We start from the raw sequence: 21,007 nt of genomic DNA on the forward strand, positions 1-21,007 counted from the left end.
CTGTCTAACGACCCTGTACCTGCTCCAATCTTCCTCAAACTTTCCATGTTTGATCAGACTGCTGCCCTGATCACATCCATATGCCAATATCCATTCACAGTCATAGTGCCACCTGCTGACAACAGGAAATGACTTGTTTTACACTTGTAACATCTTATTGTTTCCCCGGTGACCATATTCACTTAAAATATGTTTTTTAGTTTAGCTTTCCCCCATCAAGAATTTGACTTGACTTTGACTTGTACTCTCGCCATAACCACTAAACGAACTCCAACCGTGGTATTAACTTACAACACAGTATATATAAAGGTTCTTTATGTGACCTTCAAAACCACTAGATATCGATAGAGCACAAGCATTTTGGACAAAAACATACAGATATATCAGCCGTACCTCCGCCCTTCCATCATATTTAATTTACAACTAGAAAGGCCAGGAAAAAAAATAACTCCTCCCCGTCACCACAATTACCCCATGTCAGCACAAATGCATGGAATGGCTGTAACAAGTTGTCATCAACGCCTTTATCATCATCTTCACCTGTCTCTCTTTCACTCTGCTTGTGTCTGTTTCCACACACAGATCTTGAAGCATCAATACAAAACACAATTACCATGATTTATTTATTTAAATACTCTAGCCTAAAATACATAACAGTGGATTTGACTGTACACAACATATCACATGTGATTAATATCGTATTGCTTGTCCCATCACTTGAGTCCATTAAAAGATATTTTATGTCGCTTAATAATCAATAAGTAAAAGGTAATAAATTTACATCTTTTCAGACTGCTTTAAAATTTCCACATGACATCACTGATTCTTTACCACTAACAGCTGCTGTTTTGGTCTCCCTGTAGATTTTGGTGGAGGCTTCAGCTTCTTGTCATGAGTCTTCAAATGCACTTGATAATTTTGAGAGTAAAAAAAACACTTCCCACATTTCTCACAAGAGTATGGTTTCTCTCCAGTGTGAACTCGCAGATGAACTTTCAGCGTATGTGCTCTGGAGTAACTTTTTCCACAGATTGAGCACAGGTGAGGACGCTCTCCTGTGTGGGTCTTGAGATGCATTTTCAGGTGCGAGGATTGTGAAAACGCCCTCCAGCACCGACCACAGTGAAAATTCTTTTCTCCGGTGTGGGTTAGTTCGTGTTTTTTAAGCAAAACTGCTGTGACACAACTCTTCCCACACTCTGAACAGATGTAAGGTGTTTCTCCTGAGTGGACACGTTGATGGATTTTAAAATATGATTCGTTTTTGAATGTCTTGTCACAGTCGGGACATGCAAAAGGCTTCTTGTGACTCCCACGGTGTTGCTCTAGCAGATGCTTCTCAGGGAAGTCCATTCCACACTCCCCACACAAATAAAGTGTTGCAGGAGATTCTTTAACTGGACTCTTCTCTTTAACTAATGTCCAGTTTGTTAGCTCGCCTGTGGAGAAAAACGAAGATATTTATTAATAGACAGTTCTCTATTGTTAGAGGTCTGTCACACAAGCATTTAAAAGGTTAAATTTCAACAGATTTACAAGGGGAAAGTTAAACTGCTGGAATTAAACCTGCTCCATGAAAGACATTGTTATAGACAGTTATACATGCAAAGGAATGTTCATGATTAAATGTTATTCAATTAATTGCTATTAATAATTTGATTGATTTAAAACACATTATCCAATAAGCTACAAGACAAGAAACACATATGTCAGCAAATGTACTGCTCATTTGTTGTAGTACTTGGTTGCACCACCAGGTGGAAAATGCTACTGTTTGATGAGATGGAGTTACAGGCGTGTTTGCTGACTGCTCGAAAGTGTCCATAAAACAGGCGCACCTCCCTGCTGTCTATCTGCTAACTGTGGCAGTCAAGTTGATGAGCTTTGCAGCATCAAACTGTAAAAAGGTGTCTGCCGGCTGTCTGATTTATCCAGATACCTTTGGCTCATTTTTACACTAAACCAGGATTTTCAAATGCTAACACAGACCATTGATCAAAAATGTCTGTCAGTAGGGAGGAAGTGTTCTGATGAGTACTGAGCATAAATGCATTGTGGAGGTGGTAGTAAACACGCATAGAGTTCCTGGACTGCGAAAGTTGCTGCAACAGTATTTGTGGACATCAGTTTGAGCTAAACAGCTGTTTCCAGCAGTGAATAAGTCACTTCTTCATTATTTTGATATCAAACTGCTGTGAAAAGATTATTAACATTACAGGTTATTTACTGAGGAAGGCAGCAGCTCACTTGCTGTTAAAGCTGGTGTGAACTTTATCTCTTCTTCAAATCTCTAAGCTGATTTTGTGAGGAACGGCAAGTGTTAGTGCCGAAAAATGGTTTTGTCAGCATATGGAAAAATGCCCACGATATTTCATTCATTTTAAAGATCAACCACTTTTGAATATGAAATTGTTTAAAATTTGCATCCTCAGTGCAAACCATGACACCTCTGAGATCTTTATCTCCCTCAAAGAATTCTTTATTGAATGACATTTTGTTCAGTCCTGAGAACAAAATGCCAGGTGGGGAACAAGCTGCACCGTACCGAAAAATTGGGAGGAAGCTTGGAGGGCTATTGTAACTGACCAGCGCTAACCTGACTGACTTTCAAATAACAACTTGTTCACCAACTAATCCTCCAAATGGTTAGCACCTTAACGACCCAAACATGTTGCAAAGGTACAATATTTGTTCTGTGACCAGGCCAACGAGAATCCAATTAACAATTAATTTAAAATGATAAAACAGCACTTCTGAGCATAAGAAAACAGTATTGAAATGCAAGGTCAGATCAATGTAACTTGTCTTTACTAGAATAAAAAACACCTGAGAGGATTTCACAGAGTCTGTGGAAGAGGTAAAGGTTTACAAGGACAGGAGGAACTCGTACCTCTGTGAACCTTCATGTGTGTTTTGAGGTTTCCACTCTGAGTGAATCCTCTTCCACATATGAAGCATTTGAAAGGTCTTTTTCCTGAGTGAATCACCAGGTGGCGTTTCAGGGCTTGGTTACGAGGGAACACTTTTCCACACGTTGGACATTTGTAGGTCTTGTGTGGCCTGCGAAACCCCTGGGACTGTTTTGGCTCCTCAGATGGGGAGGTGCTGTGTTGTCTTCCAGGGCTGTGTTCTTCACGGTGACTTAGCTCTGCTCTCCTTTTGTTCAGGTGCTGTAGACACAAAAACGGTTTAAATTCTCAGTAACCACTGTGATGGCACCTCCACAAAACTGACCTGTTTCTGAAAACATAGCTGGAGTTTTCATCTTTCCTAAACACAGCAACAACAACTGAAATGTTGCTGCACTAAATCATTTTTTAAACCATTCGGCTAATCTCCAAAAATCTCCAACAAACAAAAATGACAGCAGCAGCCATTCGATTGTACATTTACATCAACATCTGGCACTTGGAAAAATGTTGCATGTGCTGACTCCAGGTTTTTTTTAATCAAATTCTCAAGATCAAAAATGAAACTTTTTTCCTCTTTAATGGTTTAAGGCATTATAACTATGTCATCCTGCACAGAAAACTTTTTTTTTTTTAGTTCTCGCTACTTCGAGTCATGGTTGTGCTGTTTCCATACAGATGAAGGACTTTATACTGGAGTCAAAAAAAATGAACCCACAGTGACTAAAAATGTGTTCTGGGCACAAAACGCCGAGAAAGTGGAGTTCAGAGAGTTAAGAAGTAAACACACAACAAAATGCCATGAAGCTGAATTATCACATCAACTAGTGACAGCGATTTTATCACAGAGTTTCTCGTGAAATCAAAAATTCTGTTGTAGTTTAGCTTCACTTACTGCTACATGCCTCAAACCACAGGCCTGGTGGCCCTCTGTTGCTCTCCACTTAGACAAATGTGGGTTTTAGTCCCGTACAACGTAAAATATGTAACCATGTGGTAAGTTTATTTTTACGTGTAGATGATGCAGCCTCTCTCTCTCACCTGGTGGTGGATCTCAGCAGCTTTGTTTTTCTGGTTCCCAAGCTGATTGCAAGGCATGTTTTCTGTATAAACAAATAAATCAGAATCAATAAAATATTACAGCAACTGATGAAGTAACACAGCTAACAGTTATTGCTTCACTGATTAAATGATTTGTGAAACATTTCATCAAACATCATCAAAATTTCTGAAATCGTCTCAAATAAACTTTCAAATACAAATTTCATTTAAATTGAATTATGTTGGATGATTTTGACTGTGCAGCTCTGACAGCAGTTTTAAACAGTCCTGGTGAACACATTCGCAAGATTATCGATAATTTCATCCTCACTCTGCACTTCTGGAATCTTTCCTGTCACTGGTGGCTGCTTTATCTTCTCTTCATCTTCAGCATCATTCACAGTTTCATCCTTGCTGACAGACTGAAGAGCATCTGGACATATTTTGGTTTTAATGGCACCAGTTCCAGTTCTGTAGGAATAAAGAAAGCAATGAGAAAAGAAACTAACTTTCATGAAACAGAACTTTTGGTGGAGAACTTACCGAACACACAAAGGGGGGACGTAGTCTTCATCATCACTGTCGTCATTGTGATCGTCCTCCTCCGTTGTTTCCTCTTCCTCTGAAGCTGAAATATCTTCTGTGTCCTCGACCGGAGCCCACGTCTCGTCCTCTGTCCAGTCAATTCTACACAGACGGTCAAATATATTAGACACTCGACACATCAAAGTTCATATAAAACGTGTATGTTAAAGACTTACTCTGAGTTTTGAATACTGTTGAAGTCATCGTGCATGTCTGGCGATGACGGACTAAAAACATTTTTAAAAGTTATAGAAATGTACATTTCCAGAGACTTAAATATTCTATTTTTGTCTGGCAAAAAGTAAACATACAAGCTATTCATATCCAGCGATGATGGTCATCATCTATGACCAGGTCAATTTAAAAGAACGTACCTTGTATCTAAAACCTCGACGGCAATTTCGTTCACCTCTCTGCAACCCCCATCATCTCTGCAGAAAAGCAGTTGATGGAGGTCAAACTACAATCCAGAGAAACTATTACTGGTTACAGATGTGTCACACATTGAAGGCAGTACACGAGGATTAAACCATCTGTTTCACATCCTGCATAAATTATCACGTGCCCCCGATTTTCCAATTGTGCACCGCTGAGGCTACAAACATTTTCTTACCTCCTATGTTTCGTTGGTGTCGATGCTGCAGCCAAAGAATTTGCCTGATATCTGGAAGAAAGCAAGTCAATGCATCATTGGTCAGTTTATTCTCAAATAATAAATAAATCAACCTGAGATGTAACCTCCTGACATGCCAGGGGTTATTATCAGCTTATTAACTGCAGGCTTATGCAGACTTGAAGAACCTGCAGCTGAGATCAATTCAAATAAAGCACATTGATTTCATCTGGACGTATTTTGACATTTCCAACCTGGAAAGTGTCCAAGGCCACAGCTGATGGAGCTACACATGAGTGAATTCAAGGATTCAAGGCCTTTATTGGTCACAAACACAATTATACACAGTATAACAGGCAGTACCAGACCGAAACAAAAAGAAGAAGAAAGAATAAAACACACAAGAAATAAATATATATATGAATATATATAGATAGATGATGTCGTCCTCAAATGTATTCACACCCTCCCATAAAGAAGGAAAAAATCAGCTGTCACTGAAATAAGTTGAAATTGACAAAAGTAATAATAAATAAAAATGTAATGAAAATCATGACATTTCTTTTGAATTGTGGTTCAACAGAAATATTAAACAGATAAAAACACACAAGCAAACAAGCATGATGGGACCCGTAGACTAATATTTTGTTGAACAACCCTTTGAGACAATCACTGCAATCAAGTGCTTCCTGTAACTCTCCGTCAGACTTCTGCACCTGTTGACAGGTGTTCTGGTTCACTGCTCATCAGCAAAGTGCTCTGATTTGTCGTTTTTTTTTTTTTTTTTAAATTATTCTTTTCATCACAATTCAAAAAGCAATGTCTTACTTCATTAAATTATAATTTAGCAAATTTGTATTTATCATTACTTTTTTCAGTTTCTAGTTATTTGAGTGACTCTTATGAATTTTGCTTTTTCTTTAATGGAAGGATATGAATAGATTTGAGGTGTCATTTTACTGCTGTGAAATATCAACATTGTTGCCCATTTATTATTATTATTATTATTATTATTATTATTATTATTATTATTATTATTATTATTATTATATGAACTAATTATTTTAGGGCAAAGTCCCAAAACATTTTCAGTATTTTTTTCCCCCCTCTAGATTTGACAGGTGCCATGATACAGGCAGTTTCGGTTCTGTCCACGTTCATTTAAATAGGTTCTGGTTCTGTGGGTCCAAAACACCTGCCTGGGGTCGTTGCCAAAGATGGCTGCCAAGCGGCGAGACTTGCCTACAAGGACTTTGTCTTTAAATATTGGGATATTTTCATCTCTCCTCAGTGTAACTAGCAGTAGCCTTAGCATTGACAACAAGCTAACGTTGGCCGACTGCAACAACACAAACACAACATCTGGACGGTTCCGGTCACACAGCTGTGAGATTCTATTTTTGCATAATCTAATCTCACAGATTACATCACGCAGAAGTCATCACCTGTCCAGCAGGAATGTCGCTATCTCAGCATCGGTTTTGAATCCTTTCACGTCCCGTAGCTTCCTCCACCTCCGAAAAGCCCGTCCGATGTTGATTCTAGTCCGGGTTCGGTCCAGTTCTTCCTCTCGGTTTTCTGAGACGGACTCCTGCTGGTCACTCGTCTCCGCCGTGCAGGCTGTTGTCAGCAGAGGAGGAACAGGCGGTTTGTTCATTGTGGTGGTTTCTTGTCATTGTGTTTGCAAACTTTCCCCCGAAGCTGCGCGCTGAAGATTTTGAGCCTGACTGAGCGAGAACATGCAGGAGACGCTACGGTAAGTCAAAAAGGACAAAAGGCATCATTTTTCAACCGCGTTTGCGCTTTCCCTGCTATAAGTTACTAAACATATATTATGCATGAACAAGTAAAATACTCAACAGTGGTTTCAGGAGCAACAACACTATGATCATTTTGTAATCCAGTAGACAGATCATAAATGTCTGCTTTAAAGTACAGAAGTACAAGTTCTGACCAACAAACATATATAAAGTAATCAGAAGTTTTCAAAGATGTGTTCATTTATTTATTCTGCCAAAAATGCAAGTTTTTTTTTCTTTGTAAATCATAAATTTATACTGCAATTTGCAATCAACTTTCAAAGACCAAGTTTAAAGTCTTAATGTACCATCCATCCATTATCTATACACCGCTTAATCCTCACTTGGGTCGCGGGGGGCTGGAGTCTATCCCAGCTGACTCAAGGTGAAGGCAGGAGACACCCTGGACAGGTCACCACAGGGCTACACTTAGAGACAGACAACCAAGCACACTCACATTCACACCTACGGACAATTTAGAATCACCAATTAACCTCAACATGTTTTTGGACCGTGTGGGAGGAAACCAGAGAACCCAGAGAGAACCCACGCTGCACGGGGAGAATGTGCAAGATCCCAATGCCCCCATTGGGATCTTCTAGCTGTGAGGCAACAGCACTACCAGCTGTGCCACCTTGCAGCAGGAAAAAAAACCTTGGTACGTATTTAATAATATAAGGATGTGTTGTTTCAAATGCAGAAAAAAAAACCAGACGTGTTTCTGAAAAATGTCTGTATTCCATCAACCATGATTTTAAAATAACAAGGATATAGTGCATATTTTTTTTTCAACATTAAGTATTAGTATTTGGCATGCAGGATACAAAGGCACTCAAATTGTACAGATGGGCTACGAGAGAAGAGTAAACATGAAAACATGGGTACAAAACATGAATACAAGAAAGACAACACGGTAAGCGTCCAAATTATTCTTGGATACCCACACTGAATCTGTAGCGCATATTTTCAGTTGCAGTAATCTTCTCAGCTGTATGTTGGAGGAATGGAAGGAAGAAGAACAAGAAAGAGGAGCAATTTACTGCAATATTTTTCAAACACAGTTAACAACAAAAACGCATCAAGAGAGTAACTGTTAGATGTCCAGCCTGGCCTGCTGTTTCGGTCTACCGAGCTGCCTGGTCGGCCCGATGCGTCTTCCAGCATGTGTGCGCTGATGCTGCCGCAGACCCTGGCGATAAATGAAGCTCTTCCCACATTCTCCACACTCGTAGGGTCTCTCTCCAGTGTGAAGCCTATGGTGTACCTTCAGTTCCTCAGCTCTGGAGTAGCCTTTCCCACAGACGCTACAAATGAAAGGTCTGTCTTTAATGTGGGTCTGATAATGTGCCGTTAGGTAGGAGTTAATACGAAATGTCTTCCCACAGATGGAACATGCGAATGGTCTCTCCCCAGAGTGCTGCATCTCATGCAGCTTTAGAGAGGACGCTGTGTGGAAACCTCTGCCACACTGAGAGCAGAGGAACGGTTTCTCCCCGGTGTGGATGCGTTGGTGGATTTGTATGTAGCTTTCATTGATGAATCTCTTGCCACAGTCAGGACATGAGTAGGGTTTCTCCTTGACGTGGGTCTTCATGTGTTCTTCCAGCTTTTCTTTTTCATTGAACTGAACGCCACAGCGGCGGCAGAAAAGAAGCTGCGACGCACTCTGTTCGACTGCATCGGATTCAGAAGCTGTCGGAGTGTGTGTGGTAACGTGGTGTGCTTGTAAAGCTGACTGACTCTCACAGTCTTTGCCACATTCCAGGCACCGCAGGGATGATCGAATCCTCGACTCCCCAGGCAGAGACTTCAAGTATTCCGAGAGTTCTGATGCTATTGGATTCACCTCATCATCAAAATCCACAGCACCCTTACGACCTACGCAGAAAAAATGAGAGGCAACCCTGTGTTTTACTCTTCACCTTTTCAGATTACAATTTTAGCATCACTCATGTTTTACTTTAAGCTACATAGAGTATCCAGAAATCAGCCATAACATTAAACCCAGTGAAGTGAATAATTTTATCTTGTTATGATGCAATTTTCTGCTGGGAAACCTAAACGTTGTTGCAGACCAAGCACCCCCAAATGGCAGCTCCCCCCCCCCCCAACAGGACAATGCATCACAAAACTGTTCAGGCTCAAGGAACAAAAAGCTCAAAGTGTTGACCCAGCCTTCAAACTCTCCAGATTCCAATCCAACTGAGTATCTGCATGATGCAACAAAAAGAGGCACTGCCCTGCAACCCACATGACCTAAAGGATGCCAGTGCCAGACACCACAAGACACTCCCAGAGGTCCTGCCCTCATGCCCCAAAAATTCTGTTTTGGTGGCTTGAGGGGGATCTACACAACAGTTGGCAGGTGGTTTTAATGTTGTGGCTGATTACTATATATATGACAACATTTTTTTTAATGTGTTCCGTTGAGTGATTACCATCTATATTTTTCTCAAAAGGTAAAAATGAAAGTAACTGAAGTGGCAGTTATAAATGGTTAACAAATTAAACATTTTATACTTTTGTTATTGCCAACTAATCACAAGTAAAGAACAAATTAAATGTTGAATTAGTAATGCTTTTTAGCCTGTCTGTGGTCCACCAAGATCAGTTTCTACCATGGAATACAACAATCTTAAAAAATGGGTCACACATATATCATCTAATTTTACTAAGGATATTTATTTCCTGAAACAACCGGGCATTGGAGTGTGTAGCCAGTGTTACTGATGATAGTATGTAGATGAATATACTTCTCATGCTCTACCAAGTATTTGTGCATCAGGACATTATGTTTGGGATTGACTCCAAATGTAGCGCCCATGTACACAGAAGTGAAACAGTGCAACAGTGTGACTCATGGATATGTTTTTAGTCATTTTTGGACCAAAATTAAGTTCTGTGGAAACAAGGACTAAATTGGGTTTTAACTACATAGGCAACACTTAGTCGGGCAAAATCATTGTTGGTTTTGATCTTTTTATGGAATTTGCTGGCAACAAGACTATACATATCTATATATTTAAAATTATAGTACTTCTGAAGTATCATTTAACTATCATCTCTCACCTAAGTGCACTTTGTAGTGCGTTTTGAGATTCCCCTTCTGGTTAAAGCCCCGGCCACAGATGGAGCAGCAGTATGGTTTCTCTCCTGTGTGGATCAGTTCGTGCCTCTCTAGTTTGTAGGCATGAGGAAATTCTTTGCCACACACTGAACAGTGGTACTCAATCTTCTCTTTGGGCTTCTTCAGGAGCTCAGGAGGTATTTCTATTGGCACACGAACCATCTTTCTGCCAGGACGCTTCTTGCCTATGTGACGGGAAAAAAAAAAAAAAAAAGACAAGGTTAGGCTGTTAGCTTAATGCTTGCCAAATGAGCGTGTAAAATTCATAAAATCTAATCACATATCAAACAGATTCTGTGTCAGTACCATTACTCTGTCACTGGCAGTAACTCAACCCACTTCATGAAACTAGTTTGTAACTCACACATAAATGTACCCTTTCATGTTAAAGAAAGATTCAGATTGGTCATAGTCACCCACTCTACACATTCTCACCTTGGCTTTGTCTAGGTGAAGAGAACTGTGGCAAAAACCCTTTGGATCTCCAGATGTAGACATGTTGATGTCTCCATATGGAGGCAAAGAAACTAAGAGATGCACAAACATATACACTGTATTGGTATCTTTTTTTTATGTTATTTTGGCCACTGCATCTGCCCCTCAATTTACAATTTACAAATTAGTGTGTCTCAATCATTTTTCTTCCCATATGATAGTGTGTATATCCACACTTCTATGTTTAAAAAGCTGCTGTTGAATTTATGTTTGTTTTTTTTGCTTATAGATGAAACAGGTCGGGACTGTAACAACGGGTCTAGAACCCCAGCTAGCCCTGAATTTGGATGACCATGAAAAATACTCCATCTTCTGCAGAGTGTCTTGTGTGTGTGTGCGAGTGCTTTAAATAACACTGGAAAATTCCAACATCAATGCTTTTACTGTGACCTGACTTGCTGGGATGTGTTTATTAATGGAAAATACCTGGCAGCTACAGAGTTTCAAGTGCATCAGGTATATTTAACTCTGAGCTACCACAGCAGTAATACCGTTACTTTACCCAACTTTGCCAGGTAACACAAAAAAAAATGGAAGAGAGTTTAAACACAGCCACTTTTTCCTTCCTTTGGTAAACTAGTGGTCATGGCTAAGGATTTTCCAAGCATTAGCAGCAACTGCGCTCTGAGCTGGTTGCACACTCTTGAGGGGCTGGTTTATTTGCTCCTACCAGCTGAAGTGCCTGTGTTTTCGCCGTCTCCGTCAGCAGATGGTTTGCTATCTTTCCGTCTTCTATAAGGCCGCTTTGCTGTAAAACAGAACAACAAAAATGACTTCACTAAGGGCTTGTCCTTGAGAAATGGTTCATATGTGGAAGGCAAACATTTTAGGAACCATAAATTATTAAGAAATATCCAGCTCTGCTCATCAGATCTTGATGCTGAAGCTTGTGTATGTGTTGTTGATAATACGGTAGATTAGAGCCAGGACTTAAAAACATATTTTCCTTATGTGGTCTTCCAGGTAACAGATAGTTCAAAGATGTTGCCTTTGTTGGCGATCTGTTGGAAGTTTGATGGCAATTACAAACACTTCTTCCTCTGATGAACACTCCTTGTTCATCTTTTATCACCCTGACATACACGGTTTTGAACTGATCCACTGGCAAAAAAAAAAAAAAACACATCTACCTGTATCCTTTTCTTGCGCAGGTAATATGCAATGAACCAGGATCAATGAGCAGAATCGGAGTTAGCTAAATGAAAGGATACCCAGCCTTGTCTTACCAGCAGCACGGCGGACAGTTTTTAGGTTTGATTCCTCTGGTTTTGTATTGGTACGCAAACTTGTCTTTCTTCGGGTACGCCTTGACACTTTAAGATAAAAAAGGACAAATTATAACAAAACAGTTTCCTACAAAATTTTCATTTCAGATGTGTAACGATGACTTAAAGCACCAGACACTCACTTCCTGGATTTGTGTCCAAGTCTTCCGCAGACGACACTGGAGTTTGAGAAATCTTTCTTCTTCCTCTTCTCTTTGCTTTTGAAAGAAGTAAAGAAAAAAAAAAAAAAAACAGCATGTTTATTGATGTAGAAAGAAACGTATATATAGATGCTTAATATAAAAATAAAACACAACAGTCTACTGAATCCTCCATGTGTAGGACTTCAACCGATACTGTCAATCTGCTGTACATTGCAATGAACTGGAAAATTCTTGGATGCTTCCAGTCACCCACCAGCATTTGCAGGAACTTCTTTCTCTGTGTCTGAGTTATCCAAAGATACCACTGGAATCTTTTTCTTTCTCCTCAGTCTCCTTCCTGCTCACACGTGGAAAAAGACGACCTCAGAACGCAATCGCATTGATTATTTACCAGTTTTCATTTTTGTCTTCACTTGTCTTTACCACAGTATAAAGGCGAGGCGGGTGGCGTCTTTACTGCTCTCTCTTTCTCCTCCCCTTCGTCTCTTTCTTCATCTTCTCCCACGGACACAACTTCCATGATGAGCGTTGGACTACTGCTGTCCCGCTGGCTTTGGCCTTGCAGCTGAGAGTCAGGCAGGACGACACCCTGTGATCACAATCAATAAAAAAAAAAACATCAGAAACACAGCTTCAGCAGAGACAGGACTCAAGCCTGTCAACAGAGTACAAAAATAAAAGCATTTTATAATTGGAGCCATAGGATGTAATCCAAACTATTCAGTGGCTGTTTTCTTTATCTGTGTGAGGTCGGAGGCAGAACAGAGTAGCATCGTACAACTAAACTTAACAGTTATTTAGTAATCATGTCTATTTATCTACCCTGCAGTCAGAATGCGGACTCTCTCTGGTGACTCAGGTCTGGCTCACCGCTGTATTGTGAATCCTTTGTATCACTAAACTGATCGATTAAACCTTAAAACAAATTACCTTGCTAGGTTGAGGACCCTCTGTGCAATCAGAGCCTCGGTCAGGACTGTCTCCTGTAAAAACCAAGATAGCTGGCTTAGGTTCAAATATATCTGACATCCTTCATTCCACCGAGTTGAAGATTAACACCAGGGTAATGTCAAACTAAATACATACTCTACTAATGTTGTGAGCTACGGCCACACAGGGTTCTCATAAAGTTAAAAAAAAAAAGTCTTGTTTTAGAAATGTTTAAAATGTATTTGGTTGCAAATTTCCAGACCACATCCTGTATTTTTACTGCTACTTCAAATATTCATAATCAGCTCAACTCTGAAATTGTCATGAGAAACAGAAACAAGAATGGGCCCAAGTAAACAAATGTGTCCTGCTTGCATAAGTCGTGGGTATGCAGTTAAAGTGCTGTTCTGAATTACTCACTGGCATCCCATTCAACCACTTCTCCATCAGAGTTGATTAAACCTCCAATTTCTTCATCCTGTTCCTCTTCTTCGTCCTCCTCCCCCGCCCGCAGTCTGACAGTCAGATGGAGAGTTTGGTCGTTTAAGGTTGCGGATGCTACTTTGAGTCCATGTGGTATCTGGTGCTTACGTTCAGGTGAATCCTAGACAGAGAACAAAGAGCTGAGAGGCATTTTATGCAACTTTTGCCGTGTCTTAACCCACCAAGCAAATTGCACAAGAGGAAGTAAAGAAAAAGCTAAAAAACAGCAGTTATATATATATTTTTAAAAAGTTAACAGGCCTCATGCAAAAAGCTTTTCATATTTTTATCAAGTGTTTTAAGTTTGATTCACCGAACACTTTCAATTGCTCAACCAACGCCTCATTTCAGCTTAATTATTGCTGCCTGTTTGTAAGGAGGTACACATCTGAAGATTTCATCATGAGCAAAATGGACTCAAACAAGGTGCAATCAAAATGTTCTGAAGCTGCTGCCTGTTGAGCATGAACAGAGTGGAGCATAGCTACACGCGATGTTACACGCTTTATCGTGACCACTAGTTGGTGCACATTTGCTATTTCACCATAAACCTCAACGAGAGCAGAGAACAAACATCTGCAGCCACAATGATCCGCCACTGGTGATGAGATGGGGTTCTGTGTCTACCACTGAGCAACATGACAGGAGTTTCACAGTAGAAGAGACCAGAGAAGGGCCATCACGTTTGGACCAGGAGCATGCTTGTCATTTTCCTCAACAGGTCACAGAGCTGAGCACTGTGAATCCATCCTCACACCACGTTGATTTAACAGGTTTTTTTGCCCACAACAATGCAATTGTTGCTCTCCACCAGCCCGACTCACAAGATTTGGCTTAATGCAACTTCCTCCTCCTCCTCCTCCTCCTCCTCCTCACAGGGACATTCAAGTTGACGGATGGCCTTTTTGACACAGTGGGGGAGATTCAGCACTCATCACAGATGGTGCTTAATGAACTAACAGAACAGGACTTCCAGGGAGCGTTCCACATGTGGCAGGAGTGCTGGCAGCTGCGCATCAGTGCACAGGGAGATGATTTCAAAGGATGTGGCAATCAAATTTAAACCAAGTACAATTTTTGCCTTTTAGAATCTTTATGATCGCACCAAATGGTACCAAGTAATCACTGTGGAACCAAAAGTGCTGTGGTCAGACTTTAAATAAATAGAGGATCTTTGTTATTCATAGAATCACAGCTGCTAACGGTGTATCATCACCACAGTTCTGTACAGTGACATCAAGAAAGAATCGTTTATGTGGAATTAGATGGTACGTAATGGAAAGTGGTCCATGACAAACAGGAGTTCAGTCAAGTTAATGTGACAATCAAGAAGTCTTTGTAGCCTACAGTAGGTGACGTTACACTGCTCGGTGCAACAGAGTATTTTCCTAGCAGTTGTTTCTGTCCATGACGTGTGCAACAGGGCTGTGAATTTAGTTTGTACCAAGGACAAAACTTCTGTTCATGGGAAAACTGGTGAATACCATAAATTCTCTTAAACTGCTTGTACAAGCCATCTTCAATTAGGTCTTAAAACAATAGTCAGGTACCCATGTGAATATTGAAACAGGCTTAGTATGCTGCAATTATTCTTCCTCCACGTACTGGACATAAAAGATGCCTTCTTACAAATTAAGTGGTGCCGGAAAAAATCCACAGTCCTCCTGTTCAACAATGTGTTACAGCGTTCCCTCTTTTTGTTGCTATCAACCCAATGGAGCTAAATAGACAAAAACTGTCCACAACAAAAACAGAAGCGTTGCATTAAAATGTCATAACTTTTTTTCGAATTCAAACTGCCGAAGAACAGAACAACTTAAGAACACACATCACTCAGACTGAAAACACAGCAGGACAGGATCTCAGAAGGGCTGACTTCAAGACAGACCAGTGGTTCTTGCATGAGGCCCATTATTACATCACTAAAATGCATTCACAAACAACCAATGAACAAAACATTCCACTCCTAGATAAGTACAAAAACTACCATGAGAAAAAAAGAAGACAAAAAATGTCAACATTAATGGTTGCATAACTTTGCATAAATAATCACAAAAACTGTGTCAACATACGGTTTGGTAAGGTGCTGATCTTTTGGTCTGATGTAATTCTGCTTCTGTGTGCAAAGATGTGCTCTCATCTTGGGCGTAACATTCCTCCCCTGCATCGTTCCTCTGATGGGACTTAATGTTCGTTTTGTGACCGGGGGTCGGGTCACGTACTGGACAGGAGAAGGGTTTCTCTCCCGTGTTATTGCACTGATGCACAGTCACATTTCCCGGCGTCTTGCCACGTACACAGGAAATCTTAGGTTTTTCCTCAGAGCCTATGAGCACGTGTCTCTGCCGCCCTTCTCTGGCAGTGGAGCTCTGCCCATAGACAGCGGGGCCACCACCAGACTCCTCCGAGCATTTCTCCGCAGGATACACTCTCTGGTGTCTCTTCACTCCATGTGAAACAGAGCTCTCCTTCTCGCATGCTTTGAGGTGGGGAAGACAAATGTCTGCAGAAGAATCTTCTTTTTCTCCCTCTGAGCTGAAGCCCTCATCTGTGTTTATTAGTAACAGGCAAAACAAAAAAAAAGTGAAAAATCACAAACGCACAACTCCGTGTAAATCATACAGTAAAGTAATGCTGATATTTAAGATTTTCCACTCACGATTTTCACTCACAGTCCAGCCTTCCTCTTCCTCTTTGATGATTACTCGGATCTCTGGCGTCTCACAGTTATAGTCGGGGCTTGCTGGTGCTTTTTTTGGCTCCTGATGCGGTGAAGTCTGGTCGCCATAGTTTTCATTTAGACTCAGTGACAGCGGATCTTGGAGTTCAGGATCCTATTAAAACACAAATGATCAATGCTAAGAGAAACCTCTGAGATGTGCGGCTGCGTGTTGGCAACAAAGAAAGGAAAAAAAATCCTCCATGACAGTACAAGTTTGATGTGGCAGAAACAGCTGATGTTTTCTAAAACCTCTATATGCAAAGAATAATACTGAGTGAGGCCATTATAACCTAATATACACTCACACCGTTGGTTTCAGGTTAAACAACTAACGCCGCAGTAAATGTCTAACTTTATACTGTATAAGGTGCAGCAGGTACATAGACTTGTGCCAGGCATGAATTTTAAAATACGAAGCAACAACATATGTATGCTCAAATCACTGACCGTAACAGTTCAATAAAGTTAAATCAAATCAAACAGGTGGATGTTTACCTTAATACATGTTTCTTGTTTTGTGTCTACGGCACATTTTCTGTTTCTATTCATATTCTACTGATGCTGAGACACTTTGCTTTCGTCATTTTTTTGGAGGTAATTCATTAATTACAGGGTGTGTGATTCTCTCAGGTGTTTGTTGTTTGACTGTGTTTCTTTGATGGTCTGCTTCAGCTTTTTAAATACATTTTTTTCAGCCTTTGTTGCCGACATTTGCAGCCATTTTGACCACAGTTTATTCACAAAATTAAAGATATTGTAAAGCTTTAAAATGTTATACATCTCCTAGTTGCTGTTACAACTCAGTCTCAACAGTTTTTTTTTGTTTTTTTTTACCATTTAGCTGTTCAAATTTGACGTGTATGACAAAATAAATCACCGGGATGTGACCGTGCCAGATGTTTTTTAGCACATTTGCTGCTTGATTTGTAACCACAAGTGTCAATAAGCCTTTTGAATGGGAGACATGATGACTCTTCATAGCAGATAATGAAACAAATTCTGTTAACAATGGCTTTGTCCTATTAAGTGTCCCTTTAAGTCATGGCAGCAAGCTAGACAGCACAATAGCAGGACCCCTAAACTAGCTCACCTACGTAGAAATCTGTCATTATTATTTAACACTTCTGATTTTCCTGCTGCGACACGTCAAAGTGTCTGCTGTGAAAAAGATCTATTTCTGTGTCAGTAGAAATGTTTAATTTGCAAATCTTGAAAACTGCTCAGGTTAGATAATCCATGGCAATTAATGTCAAATCAAATTTTATTGTCTGAATTCTGATTATTACAGTGTGTGATAACAACGCTATAAGCACAGACTAACCTGAAAAGTCTGCACTGCATTGTCACGTATCGATAATGTGGCGTGATGCAAACATATTTCAAATCACTGCAATCACTTTAAGTACACTTACTTAACACTTATTCCTGTTATAAATCTGTTCTTTGTGAAAATGACAACGTCCACTTTTTGTTGCATTTAAAGATGTCATCAGGCTAAAATATTAAAAATACCAACACAGTGCAATTCAGCAGCACAACACACTACAGCCACAGTAAGTTAAATCAACAGCGCTCTGTTTCAAGACGCGTCCATCAAAGAGGGAACATTAGTAGTGACGCACTAAACATGCAAAAACACAAACAACAGCTCTTGACACATTTGTCTGCTATTCCAATGATAATTCATTTCACAAATGTGTCATTACATTTGAGAGTAGAATTCAAACATTAACGATTTGATCAGCAACAATTGATAATTAAGTAATTTTATAAAGGAAAATTGCCAGATGTTACCCAGTTCAAGCTTCTCAGCTGTCAGAATATGCTGCCTTACTTTCTTTTATGTTGTTGCCAATTGAAATCAAGCTATTTGAAGAGAGCACTCACAGGTTTAGGGTATTAAAGTAATAATAATCAGTACAATACCTGATGATAACCATCCTTAAAACCAAGTCAGAATTATATATTACAATCATGTTCTGTATCTCTCTTCGTTACTGCAGCTGCTTATAACAACATATGTTACTCTACCTGAGCATATTCAAGGGATGCACAGAATTACACTTTTGCTGATATCCATTTTACTTTCCAACTCATTTTGGCTGATTGCCAATACCAACAAAAGCAAACATTTTTTTTCCATCTAATTGCAGAGAACATCCAGCCTCTCCTGCACAAGGCTTTTCCTTCCTGGAAATGGGGAAGACAACCATCAACAGTAAGCACGAAATATCTAATACACTTGAATAATGTCCATTTTCTCCTGTTCTCATTTCTTAATATTCAGGAGCATTTGGTTTTGCTTTGGTTCTGGCTAAAACCTCTTAGGGGGCTGCCAAAAAATTCCTCTACGGCAGGAAAAAACCCTGACGTAGAGGAATTAACACATTAATATGCCTGCTCTTGTCGTCATTGCTCACTGCGAGGTGCGGACATAAAAACACAATGCTTTACAAATGTACACAATCACAAAGCAAAACAAGAAAACTACTTCAGCTTGTAAAACACGTTGCATTTATTTTATGGGACATTTTTTTTAAACAAAGCTGTCAACTTTTAGCCATTATCTCCTAGTCAGTGTACACTTTGAACTGAAGCTGATCCATTCATTTTAAAGCCTTTACCAGCCGATGATGTCATGGTGCATTCTTAGTTTGAATCAATGAGAACAGACTTGCACTAGAGGATTATTGTGACACTATCTTTGTCTGTCTTACTTGTATATGAGTTAGAATATGATCATATAATACGACTTTTTTTAATCTAGCAGATCACATTTAAGGTTTAAAGAGTTTCTTGTGTAAGTGTGCATTTGCTGTGTTTACATATCACCACAGTGTTTTGAGTCAGTTTTATGATGTATTTGTGTGCATCCTATTAACAAACTGCACAAACGACTGAGCTTTAATACTAGTGGCACTCATCTCAAATGTAATTACGTTACAACATATTTAAATACGTTTATCTATTTTGTGAAGTTAGTCAACATTATCCGTGACACCACCAACAATCTGTCTGACATTTTTCTTCTTTTATACACAATAATAGTTCCACTTAGTCAGTCAGGGCCAGTAGATGAATTATTAAGTGACACGCATGTTAATGAATGCGGCGCCGCTTTAGTTTAATAACATTCGCCACTTGCTAACTAGCTAGCCTTCAAGCTACTATGACAATGTCGGTTGCATGTATGAGCATATAGAGTTTAATATTTTTAAATATGTCACGGCAGTCAACCCACACCTAAGCGAGGTGTTTCTCATTTGCCCGCAGGTTAACGAACTGCCCCTACCTAGCTGGTTAACTGTAACAGTTAAGCTACATCCAAAATCCCATCAAACGACAGCCAGCTGTGCAGCCTTAACAGCAGCCACGTCGTCTACGTTACCTCAAACATAGTGCGAGGTGTCTGTCGGGTTTGAAGGATGTCATAAGAAAACTAGGATGAGCAGTAACCGGAGCTAAGTTGTAGCGTTATTCCGGATGAGAGCAGCTGTCATGAACTAACCCTACAGTCCAGGCTAGCTAACTGTGTTGCGCCACCACTTCTTCTTCTTTTTTTTTTTTCTTTTTTTTTTTAAAACAGCGGTTCTTCTTCTTCTACTCCGTTTCCTCCTCCGCCACCTTCTTCTTCGTTGGAGTCCTTACCGCCGCGTTGCTGCCACCTTCTGGTTGTAGTCTTTCTCGGTGTGGAAGTATTTTAACCCTTTATAAAATCTGAACCCTGGAGTGGTGGACATCCATCCATCCATGATCTATACACCGCTTAATCCTCACTAGGGTCGCGGTGGGGGGCTGGAGTCTATCCCAGCTGACTCAGGGTGAAGGCAGGGGACACCAATCAGCTGGGATAGGCTCCAGCCCCCCACCGGGACCCTAGTCCTATTGATAATGGTGAAGATTTAGGCTGCAAGTCAAAGTCAAAGCAGCTACCATATCCGATTCCTCACTCATCTAGTGTAAATAAATAAAATCTTTCAACACCTCTCACCTGTTTACAGTTCAGTCCTAAGATCTCTCCCCAGGAAGATGATTCACACCTCGCCACAAAAGACCCAAACCAACCCCCTTTGTGGCAGGAGGAGCACTAATGACTCACATAATGAGGGGGAGGAGCAACAAACCCCCAATTGAAACCCAAACTCAGGTGTTAATTGGCTTCTTTAGGATACAAGTATCTGGAACTCCCATCTAAGTCAGTCAGAACTGATGAAGCCTCTTGGATGAGAGGAGAAACGTCTTCAAGAAACTCAAGGAAGTCCAGTTCCCACAATTAATCTACGAGAATTTTTTCAGAAACTTGTATTTAAAATGTTTTGTATGTCCTTTGTTTAGTAGTTTGGACGGTGTCTGCTGACTGAGGAGAAAAATAAATGTTAAATTGCATCTCTATGATGCGTGGCCTTCATTACATCAGACCTTGCATATTCTATTGTGTGTAGGTGCTTATCATTGTTTTGTTGCGTTAACCCACCGTTGTCACTCCTGACTCAGTTTTCTCCACATTATGCAGTTTTCATCTGATTTTGAAAATTACATTTTGACACTTTGCGAGCAAGTCACAGCATGAGTATTTGGTTCATCTGACCATTCTAACACAATCAGAACTGCAACTGGTGGTGAAATCCAAAACAATGCAACACATGTACAACTTCATTTCACTGTTTTTCTATTAAATCTATTCCGAAAGACAACTACTAACTATAGTTGTGTTATTGATCTAATTATATGGTCTGAATTTCCAAATTCACAGTTTATTTGTGAAGTTCAGAGATTAAAACTGAAAATGTAAGCATCCAGTACTCAGAACTTACATTGAGTCAGATCTCAAAATTCAAAGTGAAAACAAGTGAACAACATTTCTAAAAGTACTG

The 21,007-nt window shown here is 40.0% G+C and overlaps 3 protein-coding genes across 3 annotated transcripts in view; all 3 read right to left on the reverse strand.

The window, feature by feature from the left end:
• LOC103369627 (zinc finger protein 260-like) overlaps positions 1-47 on the reverse strand; it is a 6,054-nt gene extending 6,007 nt beyond the window's left edge. The window contains exon 1 of the mRNA XM_008298382.1: positions 20-47. Coding sequence (XP_008296604.1) covers positions 20-47 — 28 coding nt within the window. The remainder of the gene's footprint in view (positions 1-19) is intronic.
• A 557-nt stretch (positions 48-604) lies between these two features.
• On the reverse strand, positions 605-6,894 carry LOC103369618 (zinc finger protein 260-like). Its single transcript, XM_008298371.1, has 9 exons — positions 6,594-6,894; positions 5,149-5,199; positions 4,910-4,966; positions 4,712-4,762; positions 4,494-4,637; positions 4,282-4,421; positions 3,951-4,012; positions 2,891-3,170; positions 605-1,439 (listed from the first exon to the last, which is right to left on the reverse strand). The coding sequence occupies exons 1-9, from the start codon at positions 6,803-6,805 to the stop codon at positions 817-819; spliced, it is 1,620 nt and encodes a 539-aa protein (XP_008296593.1). The 5' UTR covers positions 6,806-6,894; the 3' UTR covers positions 605-816.
• Positions 6,895-7,671: 777 nt separating this feature from the next.
• On the reverse strand, positions 7,672-19,682 carry LOC103369619 (zinc finger protein 37-like). Its single transcript, XM_008298372.1, has 12 exons — positions 19,522-19,682; positions 16,071-16,245; positions 15,484-15,959; positions 13,349-13,532; positions 12,929-12,981; positions 12,422-12,587; positions 12,252-12,335; positions 11,978-12,052; positions 11,796-11,882; positions 11,240-11,317; positions 10,017-10,259; positions 7,672-8,825 (listed from the first exon to the last, which is right to left on the reverse strand). Exons 1-12 carry the CDS (start codon positions 19,528-19,530, stop codon positions 8,041-8,043), a joined length of 2,415 nt encoding a protein of 804 aa, XP_008296594.1. The 5' UTR covers positions 19,531-19,682; the 3' UTR covers positions 7,672-8,040.
• Positions 19,683-21,007: the final 1,325 nt, after the last annotated feature.

The sequence above is a fragment of the Stegastes partitus genome, unplaced genomic scaffold (genome assembly GCF_000690725.1).
Source record: "Stegastes partitus isolate 25-593 unplaced genomic scaffold, Stegastes_partitus-1.0.2 Scaffold1310, whole genome shotgun sequence".
Lineage (NCBI taxonomy): Eukaryota > Metazoa > Chordata > Actinopteri > Pomacentridae > Stegastes > Stegastes partitus.